General features: G+C 38.2%; 1 protein-coding gene across 5 annotated transcripts in view; it reads left to right on the top strand.

The window, feature by feature from the left end:
* Positions 1 to 10431, top strand: part of Clspn (claspin) — a 35503-nt gene extending 25072 nt beyond the window's left edge. For 3 of the 5 annotated variants that reach the window (XM_077791386.1, XM_026393470.2, XM_077791385.1), the window contains exons 15-25: positions 455 to 681; positions 1465 to 1576; positions 3881 to 3956; positions 4440 to 4516; positions 7391 to 7555; positions 7660 to 7781; positions 8282 to 8409; positions 9044 to 9152; positions 9506 to 9588; positions 9847 to 10008; positions 10321 to 10431. In XM_077791386.1, the coding sequence (XP_077647512.1) occupies positions 455 to 681; positions 1465 to 1576; positions 3881 to 3956; positions 4440 to 4516; positions 7391 to 7555; positions 7660 to 7781; positions 8282 to 8409; positions 9044 to 9152; positions 9506 to 9588; positions 9847 to 10008; positions 10321 to 10431 (1372 nt within the window). Of the gene's footprint in view, positions 1 to 454; positions 682 to 1464; positions 1577 to 3880; positions 3957 to 4439; positions 4517 to 7390; positions 7556 to 7659; positions 7782 to 8281; positions 8410 to 9043; positions 9153 to 9505; positions 9589 to 9846; positions 10017 to 10320 lie in introns of all 5 variants that reach the window. The other 2 variants (XM_026393472.2, XM_026393469.2) reach the window with 1 other exon arrangement.
* The last annotated feature ends 3039 nt before the right edge of the window (positions 10432 to 13470 follow it).

The following is a 13470-nucleotide window of genomic DNA, read 5'->3' as shown; positions in this document are numbered from 1 at the left end:
GTTATTGGATATGATACCAGTTCTATTCTAGTATTATCTGAAAACAAAAATTATCCAATTATTCTTTACATTTTCCTTTTTTGGGGGAGATGAAGGTATGGAACCCAGGGTCACTTTACTACTGAGCTACATCCCCAACCCTTTTTATTTTATTTTTTTATTTTGAGACAGGGTCTCACTAAATTGCTTAGTTGCCTTGAACTTATCTCAACCTCCTGAATCACTGGGATTACAGGCATGCATGGCACCTGACTACACTTTACCTTTTGAATAGAACTTTATTCTTTCATGAAACTTCCCCTACCCTTTTTAGATTAGTATGAAGTTAGAATCTTTTGTTTTATAGTTTGAAATTCAGCTTCTAACTGTGGTGTTGGAAATGAATTCAGAGTTTTTCACCTATTACCTTGCATCTTCTTTAGAAAATTTCTTACACTATTCTTTGTGCTTATAGGTTCTTAAATGTTAGAAACCACAGAAATCAGTACCAACCTTTGAAGCCTCAGTTGCCATTGGCCAGTATGGATGAGAATGCCATGGATGCCAACATGGATGAATTATTGGATTTGTGTACTGGGAAGTTTGCATCTCAGTCTGAAAAATGTCAAAGCAGGAAGAGTGACAAGAAAGAGAACATGGAGGAACTTCTAAATCTTTGCTCTGGAAAATTCACTTCTCAGGGTAAATGTCCAACAATAGGCAACAGGCTTACTATAGCCACATTTTTTTTTCTTTTTTGCTCCATTTTTTTGGTGATCCTGGGAATTGAACCCATAAGTGCTCTACCATGAGCTACACTGCCAGCCCTTTTTATTTTTTGAGGCAGGGTCTCACAAAGTTACTGAGATTGGCCTTGAACTTTCAGTCCTTTTACCTTGGCCTTCCAAGTAGCTGGGATTGTAAGTGTGTACACCATGCCCAGCTACCAGAGTCAAATATATTAAGTCAGTGTCATTGAAAAGAATCCATGAATCCTTAGGTGAAAATTTCCTAGAAAATAGGACTATAATGGAATCTTGCATGATGTTAGAATTCACTGTGTAGTTCCTGACATTTAGATCTTTACTTTCTTAGAATAGTAAAGTGTCAATTTAAGACTGCTTTAGTTTTGTCCATATCATGTCATTTATAATTAATTTGTGTACAAAATTTAGAACAATGTCTGGGATATAGTAAATTCCATATAAATGTTAACTTATTTTCTATCTATGCTCACATTCCCCCCAACACACACACCTTCTAGAATGTAAACTCTGTGAGAGAGTTGAGATCTATTTTGTTCATTACTGTTGCCCTGGTACTCAGCATATAGTAAGCATAAATATGGATTTTTTGAATGAATGGATGGTGAAGTTTTTGGCAAGTTTACCTTGGAACTGTATTGAGCTGGTATGTCTTTAGGTGGCTAGAAAAGAGGATAAAATTGTAATTTTTGGTAACAAAACTTTTTTCTTGTTGATGTAGATGCCTCCTCACTGACTCCGCTGGAATTGAGTAAGCAGGAAAAGGAGAACAGCATGGTTGATCCAATGGAAGAAGCGCTTGCTCTGTGCTCAGGTTCTTTCCCAACAGACAGGTGAGTCTCAGATTGGTGGAAATCTGAGAAGTTCTGGTCTTTTTGTAAAATACTAGAATCAGGTTTTCTAGGTTTAGTAATAACTGATCGTCTTAGAGGCTTAATATCTTGTCAGAGAGTCTTACAATGGATTTGAATTTAATATTTGCATAGTAATGAAATTGTAATACTTTGAAAATTAGCACTTAAAAAGGAAGAAAAAACATATGAAAGATGCTTAACATCATTAGTAATTAGGGAAATGCAAATCAAAACCACAAGGAAGGCTGGGGATGTGGCTCAGGGGTAGAGCACTTGCCTAGCATGTGTGAGGCACTGGATTTGATTCTCAGCACCACATATAAATAAACAAACAAATAAATAAGCAAACCACATGATAAAAAATAAATCAGTAGTGTTAGAGAATATAAAGGAATGGAACCCTTGTGTTTTTTGGAGAGAATGTATAATAGTGTGGCTGCTATAGAAAGCAATATGATGATTCCCCCAAATTAAAAATAGATCTAGGTACAGTGGCACACACCTGTAATACCAGCAACTTGGGAGGCTAAGCCAGGAGGATTGTAAATTCAAGGCCATCTCAGCAATTTTGTGAGACTTTGTCTCAAAAAAAACAACAAAAGGGGTAGGAGTATAGTTCAGTGGTATAGCACCCCTTGTTTCAATCCCCAGAAAAAAATAAAATCATCATCATCATAAACAGAATTGCTATCTGATCTAGTGATTCCCCATCTTAGTATAGACTCAAAAGAAGTGAGAACAAGGACTCATGAGATATTTATACACCCATGTTCAAAGCAGCATTGTTCACAATAGCCAAAATATGGAAGCAACCCCATGACCTATTGACATATGAATGGATAAACAAAATGTGGTATATACAATGGCATATTTAACTTAAAAGGAAAAACATTTTGACACATGATACCACATGGATGGACCTTTAGGATATTATGCTGAGAACAATAAGCTAGTCAGAAAAAGAGAAATGCTGTTATGAGTCTGCTTATGTAAGGCACTTAGAGTAGTCAAATTCATGGAGGCAGAAAGTTAAATCATGGTTGCCAAGAGTTGGAAGGAGGAAGGAATGGAAAGTTGTTTGGGTATAATTTCAGTTTTTATTTTTCAGTACTGGGGAATGAACCCAGAAGCACTGTAAAACTGAGCTACATCCTACCCTTTTTAATTTTTTTATGTTGAGACAGTGTCTCCCTGAGATACTGAGGCTGGCCTCAAACTTGCAATACTCTTGCTTCAGCCTCCCTAGCCACTAGGATTATAGACCTGTACCACCACCTCCCACCCGAGTTTCAGTTTTAAAAGATGAAAAAAGTTTTGATTGTTTGAATAACAATGTAAATGTACTTAACACTACCAAATTGTATAGTTAAAAATGGTTAGGAGTCTAAATTTTATGTTATGTATTTTATCACAATTAAAACATTTTTTAAAAGGCAAAATATCTATCTCTGGTTTGTTGAAGAGATTATTTGTGTTGATAATATATTTTAAATTCTTAATTTAGCTTGTTGCTTGTAGTTTGCTTTCAAAACTTATTTATTGCTCGGCACAGTGGCTCTCACGCCTTTAATCCCAGTGACTTGGTAGGCTGAGGCAGAAGGATCACAAGTTTGAGGCCAGCCACAGCAAGGCCCTGAACTATCCAGGAAGGCCCTGTTTCAAAATAAAAAGGAATAGTGGATATAGCTCAGTGATATAGCAGTGCTGGGTTCAATCTCCAGTACCCCCCCCCCCCCCGAAAAAAACCTTGTTTATTGGGGCTGGGATTGTGGCTCAGAGGGAAAGTGTTCGCCTCGAATTTGTGAGGCACTGGGTTTGATCCTCAGCACCACATAAAAATAAAATAAAGATATTGTGTCCACCTATAACTAAAAAAATAAATATTAAAAAAATCTTCTTGGGCTGGGGATGTGGCTCAAGCGGTAGCGCGCTCACCTGGCATGCACGGGGCACTGGGTTCGATCCTCAACACCACATAAAAATAAAATAAAGATATGTGTCCACCTAAAACTAAAAAATAAATATTAAAAAAAACAAACAAAACTTCTTTATTAAAGCCATTTCCAGTGGCACACACCTATAATCCCAGTGACTCTGAAGACTGAAGCAGAAGGGTCACAAGTTCAAGGCCAACCTGGGCAATTTAGGGAGATCCTATATCAAAATAAATTAAAAAGGGCTGGGGATGTAGTTCAGTGAAAGAGCGCTCTTGGGTTCAATCCCCAGAACCAAAAAAAAAAAAAAAAATTCTAACATCTATTGGTTCATTGATCTGCATTATAGGGAGGAAGAAGATGAAGAGGAAGAATTTGGAGACTTTCAGCTTGTTCCAAATGAAAATGAATTTGATAGTGATGAAGTGAGTATAACTGAACTCCATGTTTTGCTGCCCTTAGGAATTTCTTTCTTGTCTGAGTTCTTGAGAATCCTGAGTTTAGCATTTTATCAAAAACAACAGTATCCCATAATGAGGCATGTGAGCATTTGTTTGTTTTTGGTGCTGGGAATTAAACCCAGGGCCTTATGCTTTCGAGACAAGTACTCTACCAACTGAGAAATAACCCCCAGCCCATGAGCAGAAGTTTCTAAATCCTATTTTTAATATTTTTTTTGTGTAAGGTCCTGGGAATTGAACCCAGGGCTTTATGCATGCTAGAGAAGCACTCTGCCACTGAGCAGTACCCCAGCCCCTAGGTGTTTTGTTTTGCTTTGTTTTAAATAGGAAATATAATATCAAATTTATATATACCTAAGACATGAGAGTATTAAACTTCTATAAAGCCTGTTTTTGTTAAGGGCACATCTTATTCTGCTTAACTGGGTGTGATAACTGTTTTTACAGGAGGAATACAGTGACTCTGGTAATGAAGATGATGAGGAAGAACTCCTGAAGCAATCTGAGAAGTTGAAAAGGCAAATGTAGGTACTACGTCCATTCCTTCAACTGCTAGAAAGTTCCCCTAATAATTGAGTTATATCATGCCATATTTTTTTTCTGAATTTGCTGGTTGTAGTTCTGTTTTTGTGGTTAACTTAGTTTAAATAAAATCCTTCTTCCACATGACATCTCTTGAGTACTTAAAGATGGTCATGTTTTCCTTAAGTCATGAGTATACTAAACCTCTCTAGTGTCTTCCAGAACTAGTAACATTTCTTGTGACAGTACTTTCAGTCTTATATCCTGGATATTCTCTATCTTCAAGTGTGGTCTGGTTATTTCCTTGAACTAGATGAATACTACTTATAATATGGCCAAAGATCTTAAGAGCTGAGCCATACTTTAAATCCTGAGGATCTAGTAGATAACTAAAGTTCTCTGGGACTTATTTTTTATGAATTGCTGTCGTTTGTGGTTTTTTTTTTTTTTTTTCCATTATAGTCTTGGGCAAATGACCCATTTTATTTTTGGAATTTTGGAATGTTTGTTGTTCTGATCATGAAAGTAAAACATTTATTTTAAGTATATTTAAAAGAATATAGAATGGTCTGGGCACAGTGTTTGGAGAGGTTGAAACTATAGGATCAAATTTGAGGCCAGCCTCAGCTACTTAGTGAGCCTCTGTCTCAGAATTTAAAAGGCTCAGGATATAGTTCAGTGATTAGAGTCCCCCCACTGGGTTCATTCCTCAGTACTAAGAAACACACACACACACAATCAAAAAGTATACAGAGGCCAGGTGCAATGGCACATGCCTGTAATCCCAGCGGCTCTAGAGGCTGAAACAGGAGGATCGCAAGTTCAAAGCCAGCCTCAGCAAAAGTAAGACTCTAAGAACTCAGTGAGACCCTGTCTCTAAATAAAATACAAAACAGGGTTGGGGATGTGACTTAGTAGTTGAGTGCCCCTGAGTCCAATCCCTGGTACCAGCGCCCCCCAAAAAATATTGCTCATATCTACTTCCAAAATATATATGAAAGTGTCTATGGTAATAATTTATTCTTAATGTTTTTATGCATATATTTTTTTTCTTTTTTTTTTTTTGGGGGGGGGTACCAGGAATTGAACTCAGGGGCACTCAACCACTGAGCCCATCCCCAGCCCTATTTTGTATTTTATTTAGAGACAGGGTCTCACTGAATTGCTTAGTGCCTCGCCATTGCTGAGGCTGGCTTTAAACTCAAGATTCTCCTGAGCCTCTGGGGTTACAGGCATGTACCACTGCTCCTGGCATATATTTTTTATATAGTTAAGATTTATAAAATTTTTCATATTGCATCTTGCTTTTCCCTCACTCAGCATATCCATAAGTTTCCCTGTGATGTTAAAAAAAGTTTCACAAACATAAATTTAATAGGAATTTGTTAAATAGTATGTGAATTGTTTTTGGAATTCTTGTACAGGATAGTGTATTGATCCTTTGTTAGATTTATACTGTTGCTTTTAGCCCTTCATTCCATTCCATTAAGGTCTGTTTAAGGTTCTAATTTGTCACCTGTCAGATTAACTATTTCATACAGCTTTAGGCTATCTGTAGAGTTTTCTAGAGAAATGATTCTTAAGCCTTATTTTACTACAGAGCTTTTTGTTTAGATGTAAGTTTTATAAAGCTAAAAGTTGAATGCTCAAAGAAGGTGGATGGGAAGATTGGGAAACTTAGTGACTAGTAAGCCCCTAAGGAACTCCCCAGGAATTGAATTTAGAGGAATTTAGCTTTAAAAAAAAAAAATAGTCTAAAACTCTTTGATAAAAATCAGCCTTCAGAAGAAACCAAAGTTCTTCCTCTTGTCACCATATACAATAGAACTTGGAACCCAGAATGGTAACCGACTTTTTATGGTGAGCTGAAATTAGAAAAGGTAACTAGAGGTGATCTTGATTACCAGGAGCTCTTCTCTTTAGTTTTGCCTCTAATTTGAGAGTGGGTCAAGGTTTGATAAGCTGTAAGAAGATCCCAGTATATGACCTTGCTGTAACATACCATTTCCTAAAACCTGGTATACTTAAATGCATAACAAACTAGTTTAATTTTCCAACAGGTATTCCTAATATGGTTACCCAGCCTAGGTTGAATTCAGGCTGTTGTATCTCCTAGCTCTGTGACCTTTGGTAAATTGTATAATCTCTGTGAATCTCCTTAGGTGATTTCTATGGTAAACATCTATAATTCTTTCCAGAACTAATAACATTACTAGTGTCATTGCTTCCAGTCTCCTCATGTCCTGATTATTCTCTTTATCAATTGTAAAATGAAGGAAATAATAGTACCCACTCCTAAAATTACTATAAAGCAATTATTGGCATATGGAATGTTCTAAGTGACCAACTTTTTTTTTTTTTTTTGGTACTGGAGATTGAACCCAGGGGCACTTGACCACTGAGTTATATCCTTAGACCTTTTTAAATTTTTAATTAATTAATTAATTATTTTGAGAGAGAATTTCAACATTTTATTTTTCAGTTATTGGCGGACACAACATCTTTTTTGTATGTGGTGCTGAGGATCGAACTCGGGCCGCACGCATGCCAGGCGAGCGCGCTACCGCTTGAGCCACATCCCCAGCCCCTTAAATTTGTATTTTGAGACAGGTTTTTGCTAATTTGCTGAAGCTGGCCTTGAACTTGTGATCTCCTACCTAAACTTCCAGAGTCACTGGGATTATAGGCATGTGCCACCACACCTGGCTCATCTTTAAACATTTTAGAAAACATTATTTTAGATATTATCAAAATACATTCTTAAGTTTATGCATATTGTTATTATAGGTGACTCTGTGTTCTGTTTTTCTTATTGTGTCCATGTTCTGTGTATGTAATCATTATTGTATCTTCTAATCTTGAAAATTGTTTTCCAGGAGATTGAAGAAATACCTGGAGGATGAAGCAGAGGTGTCAGGAAGTGACGTGGGAAGTGAAGATGAGTATGATGGGGAAGATATTGATGAATATGAAGAGGATGTAATTGATGAAGTACTTCCTTCTGATGAGGAATTACAAAGTCAAATCAAGAAAATACACATGTTAGTATCCCAATAATTCTAAGTAACAGGATGCTTCTTAAGGCAGGCCCTAAAATCAGCCAGAATCGTCCCTGGTTTTGAACACCTTATTTCTCCTGTTGTAGGAAAACAATGTTGGATGATGATAAACGAAAACTACGTTTATACCAAGAGAGGTACCTTGCTGATGGGGATCTGCACAGTGATGGTCCTGGGCGAACGAGAAAATTCCGATGGAAAAATATAGGTATCTTGGTTGCTATCTTTGGAAACAAATGGTTTCAGCACTGAGAATGTTTACTCAGTGCTAGAGCACTTGACTATCTTGTGTAGCATATACATACAAAAGAAACAAAAAAAGGTTCTGATGTACATATTTGGTCTAGGTTAAGATGGCAGATGACAACCAGTGGACTTAGCTATAACCATTGTTTTCTTTTTTTGGATGTGTGATTGAACCCAGGCGTGTTTTAAACGCTGAGCCCTTTTTATTTTTTATTTTTGAGACAGGGTCTTACTAAGTAGCTTAGAGCCTCATTAAGTTGTTGGGGCTGCCCTTGAACTTGTGATCCTCCTGTCTCAGCCTTCCAAGCCCCTAGAATTGCAGGCGTGCACCACCGTGCCTGACATAACCATTGTTTTCTATGAGTGGGTGGGAAAGGTTTATGTCAATGTTCAGTATTTGATAGGGATTATCTTCTGCTGTGGGGATTACAGAATGCTAAAATCCTTAACTTTTTGCTTTAGATGATGCTTCCCAGATGGACTTGTTCCACCGAGACTCTGATGATGATCAGATTGAAGAACAGCTTGATGAAACAGAAGCCAAATGGAGAAAGGAGCGTATTGAACGAGAGCAATGGCTTCGAGACCAGGTAGAAAGTCTACAAAAAAAATTCCCTATTCTGACCTTAGTTTATCAAAAGGAGAGGACCCAGTCACTTTTTTTTTTTTTTTAATATTTTTATTTTTAGTTATCGGCGGACACAACATCTTTGTTTGTATGTGGTGCTGAGGATCGAACCCGGGCCGCACGCATGCCAGGCGAGCGCGCTACCACTTGAGCCACATCCCCAGCCCGACCCAGTCACTTTTAACTTAACATGATTGTTTCGAAATCTTAGTCAACATTTAGTAGCCCCCTTTATATATTTTTTTCTTAATATTATTTTTTAGTTGGACATAGTACCTTTTTTAATTTATTTATTTTTATGTGGTGCTGAGGATCAAACCTAGTGCCTCACATGTGCTAGGCAAATGTTCTACCACTGAGCCAGAACCCCAGGCCATTTGCTAGCCCTTTGAATCTTTTTTTGCACTGAGAAGGATAAATGATGATGGGCAATTATCTTCAGGTTTATTTGTCCAAAACTTTTTTTTTCCTAAAACAGCGAAAATTGCAAAAACAAAAACAAATGATATCCCAGTAACCTAGCTTCACAACCCAGGCTATGCTATTTAGGGAAGCTATGGAGTTTTATGTTAATGCTGTATGGTTTTTATTTTCAGGCACAGCAGGGGAAAATTACAGCTGAAGAAGAAGAAGAAGAAATTGGGGAAGACAGTCAGTTTATGATGCTAGCCAAGAAAGTTACAGCAAAAGCACTGCAGAAGAATGGTGAGTTCTTATATCTCTTTAGGGTCTAGCCCCTTGAATTGTTAGTGCTGAAGCCTTAGAAGTGACATGAACCTTCAGGAGCTATTGGAGGTTAGTTTTAAGCTTGTATCTAATAGTGTCACAGAGGTTGGACGAGACCGAATACTTGAATCTTAGACTATTGGGCAGCAGAGATTGTGCTTGTGGGTTTATATAGCTGCTTTTGCTTTATGATCTAAGGCTCAGAGTAATGAAAAAGTTCCTTTGTTTTAGCTCATTGGTTTAGTTATGAGGTTTCTTAGCATGTTTATATGTAAAAGTAATTCTCTGCCTAGCTTTGCTTAGAACAGTCCTTTCTGTCTTTTTCTTTCCAGCTAAACGCCCTGTGGTTATTCAGGAATCAAAGCCTCCACTCAGTGATCCTTTTGAAGCCATCAAACCTGGAAGTGCTCACCAGGTTGGTTGAAACTTTGTCAGTCTGATAGTCATGGTGTACAGGTTTTAAAGGCCCAGGTCAAGCTAAGAGAATAGCCTCCCTAAGGTAGGGAGGTGGCCATAGGAAATGAGAATATCAAAGGTGCCCGCTATTTCTTTTTTACTTAAATAGAGTAGAAATATGTCCCTTTAATACCTGTAGGGGAGCAGAGAGGGTAAATAACTTTTTGTTCTTCCTTGGAATTTGGGATTTAATATCAGATAACTCTTCATTTCTTAGCTGAAGACAGGCTCGCTGCTAAACCAGCCCAAAGCTGTGCTTCAGAAACTGGCTGCTCTTTCTGATTGCAACCCTAGTGCTCCCCGAAATTCAAGAAACTTTGTCTTTCATACACTTTCTCCTGTCAAGGCTGAGGCAGCAATGGAATCATCTAAGCCTCAGGTAAGGAAGTTGAGAACTAACATGGTACCTTCCAAGGCAAAATTTATTTATTTTAATTAAAATACAAAAGTTCTGGTCTAATAACTTATGCTATAGTGTCATAATTCTGTGCTCCCCAGTGACGTACAGGGGAATTGCTACCCCCAATAGGTAATTAGCTTTTAAACTTGTCGGAAAATTTTTATATTATTTTCTTTATTTTCTGTTGTGAATCACCCATGATTCAACTGAATTGTTTAAGAGCTAACTGGAGGTAAGTAAGTACCTATTTGAGGGTTTTAAGCTGGCCCTGACTTCCTCTCTGTTCTCTAGGTGAGGAGAAGAGGTCCATCGTTAATGACATCCCCTTCTCCTAAGCGCCTCAGAACAGAAGATAACACCCCAGGAATGAAGCGAAGCATCTTCAAATATTTAGAAAGCTAACACTATAAAGGGTGCCAACACCTATGCTGAGACTATTTTGAGAAGTTTCTGACACTGAAGGTTGGAATTGATGCTCATACTGATGAACTCTCCTTCCTTCATAATTAATGCATTATGATTATGAACAAAGATTCCAGTTTTTCTACTACATGGCTCTGGACATCTTTTCCTTTTCCTAATATTATTTCTTGGGTTGCCCACTAATCTTAATTCTTCAGTGTCCCCAACATCGACTTATGTAATATTTGATTGAAGTCTCACTTCCTTCACTAAACATTTAACATTATATTCTAGCAGCTTCTTGGGTTGACACCTCTTTGATAGAGGTGGTTGGAGGAGAAAGAGGGGGAGGAAGGAAGCATAATGCTGCAGAAAATTACAGAAAGTGGCATAAGTATAAGAATGATTCCTTCACACCTGCAGATCCCTACCATGGTGACCAGGACTCAGTGAAGGAGAGACTTCTTAAACTGAGACCTAGGAAACAACAAATGGACTGTTGTATTAGGCTTGCCCCTTCCATTTTCCTGCCAAATTTCTAAATGACCTTTCAAATTTCTAAATGACCTTTGTTGCCTTTATAATAAGGACTTAAACTGGTATAGATTCTAAAATACCTTACCCCTAATTTTCTTAGGTGTGAAATGAAGATAGAGTTGCACCCAGTGTCTCCCTATTAGTCTGTGGAGCACAGAGATTTCTCCTGGGACTAAATTCTCAATTTGAAACACTGTTTCTCAAGGACCCTCCTTCTTTTATCTGACAAGAAGAAATATAACCATTATTTATCGCATCTCCTGGGTTGAGCATAATTCTCTGACCATTCAGGACATTTTAATATTTCATTACTAATGTTGAGAGACCACCATGGAGTTTAATAAAAATGTCATTAGGAGAATTCCATCATTCCCCTCTTCCTTAAGTTACCCTGGGGCTCTCAGAAGTTTAAATTGACTTTTCCCTCTCAAACCTGAACATTAGTGCTGCTTTGGATAAACATTCCATATGAATGTTACAGTTTCATTCAGGAGCTGGACTTGGGAAATTGGATGAGATTGTTTCGGTTTTTTATTTGGAGATGGGGAACACCAATTTAAGTGATGAAATTAGGGTGTGGGTTTTCTACAGTTTTTTAATACTCAAGATTCTGTCTTTAACAGAATTCATGTTTGTATATTTGTAATCTTGTAATGTGGGATATGTGTATAAAGTTGTTTTAATATGTATGTAGTTTTTCAATAAATCATAATGTCTTGAAGACAGGATTTTCTTTCACTTGAATGCTCATTTTTAGGTCAATACCAATCTAATGTTAGGGAGCATTTCATTTTCAGGGCCTCTCCCTCCCAGGAAGGCCCTCTGAGTCGGGAGTGGGGGGCTGCTGCAGTTATCTCTTCACTGGCTCATCAGTACCTGTCCACTGATCAGACTAACTAACCCTAATAGTCTAAGTTCAGTGCAGGTGAGGAAAGTTTACATAAATGGTACCTGTTGTTTCAGCCCTTTGGGGGCACTTTATCCTCAGCCAACTTTGTATTATTTCACCCCACATGCTTTTTTTGGGGGGAGCGGGCATAGGTGGCAAGGGTTTTGTAGAACAGAGGTGAAGATGATTGGAATTGACCACTGAGGATAAAATCAGTGCCTGAGAAATCTGGGGAGCAAATGGCTTCTGTTTGAGGCTCCAGGGACAATGTGCTTTTTGGAAAAAGAAATGTGGAATCTAAAATTAAAACTCTAGGTTGTTTTTCCTCATGCCAGTATAGCTGCCATAAGGCAAGATAAGCCTTGATCTTGGTAACAGGATTGAATGACGAGTTTCAGCCTGGTCCACATGCCTTTAACCCGGAGCACTGAGTCATTAGCATCTGCTGTTTTAGTAAACTGGAACCCAAGGCTCACCACTATTGACTCCTAGTAGAACTAAGCTCCATTAGCTTGTTTGTGGGGGGAGTGGGGGTTGGGGGAGTACTCTGGGGATTCAATCTAGGGGTACACTACTACTGAGCTATACCCCCAGCCCTTTTTTATTTTTGTTTTGAAACAGGGTCTCACTAAGTTGCTGAGGCTACCCTCAAACTTGCAATCCTCCTGCCTCAGCCTTGAGTAACTGAGATTACAGCTTCTCTCTTAGCTTGGAAATTTCATATTTGGAGAGATAAAAGTTCAAGATTTGCCAATGGCACAGGCCTGTAATCCCAGCTACTTGGGAGACTGAGGCAGAAGGATCACAGGTTTGAGACAGTCTCAGTAACAGCAATACCCTGTTTAGGGTTAGGGATGTAGGTCAGTGGTAAAGTATTCCTGGTTTCAATCCCCTGTACCAGGAGTTAGAGGGGACTTTAAGCAGGTCTCTAGTCTCATTTTTTTCAGTCCACAGTAGCACCAACCATATTAGGGTCTCTTCTATAAAATATCAGATTATTTTCAGCTAAGCTCTAGAGGTCAGTTGCCTGCTGAAATCACTAGGGGATCCCTTATCTTCTCAATTGTTTCTCTACAAACTTACCCCCACTTTGTGAATTTCTAATGGTCAGGCCAGAAGACCAATATTTTTTTTGGGGGGGGGGCACTGGGAATTGAACCCAGGGGTGCTTTACCACTGAGCTACTTCCCTAGTCTTTTTTTTTTTAATTTTGAGATGACTGAACTACATCTTAGCCTTTTTTTTAAACTTTATTTATTTTTTTTTGTGTTGAAGATTGAATCCAGTACCTCATACATGCTAAGTAAGCACTCTACTACAGAACCACAATATCCCAATCCCATTTTAGCCTTTTTATATTTTTTTTATGTTGAGACAGGAGTCTCACTGAGTTGCTGAGGTTGGCCTTGAACATGTGATTCTCCTACCTCAGTCTCCCAAGTCACTGGGATTACAGGTGTGCACCACCATCTCTGGCTCATGATATGACTTTATTGTGTCATCCCTGAAATGTTACTTATTTTCTACCTTCATTTCCTATTCATGGCCTGACACAGCCTGGAATGTAGTGTTACCCAGTAAGGATTGAATAAATAATACTGTACTTTTCAGAG

The sequence above is a fragment of the Urocitellus parryii genome, chromosome 11 (genome assembly GCF_045843805.1).
Source record: "Urocitellus parryii isolate mUroPar1 chromosome 11, mUroPar1.hap1, whole genome shotgun sequence".
NCBI classification, from domain to species: Eukaryota; Metazoa; Chordata; class Mammalia; order Rodentia; family Sciuridae; genus Urocitellus; species Urocitellus parryii.
Note: the sequence above shows the minus strand (reverse complement) of the source record. Positions and strands in the feature narration are given on the sequence as shown.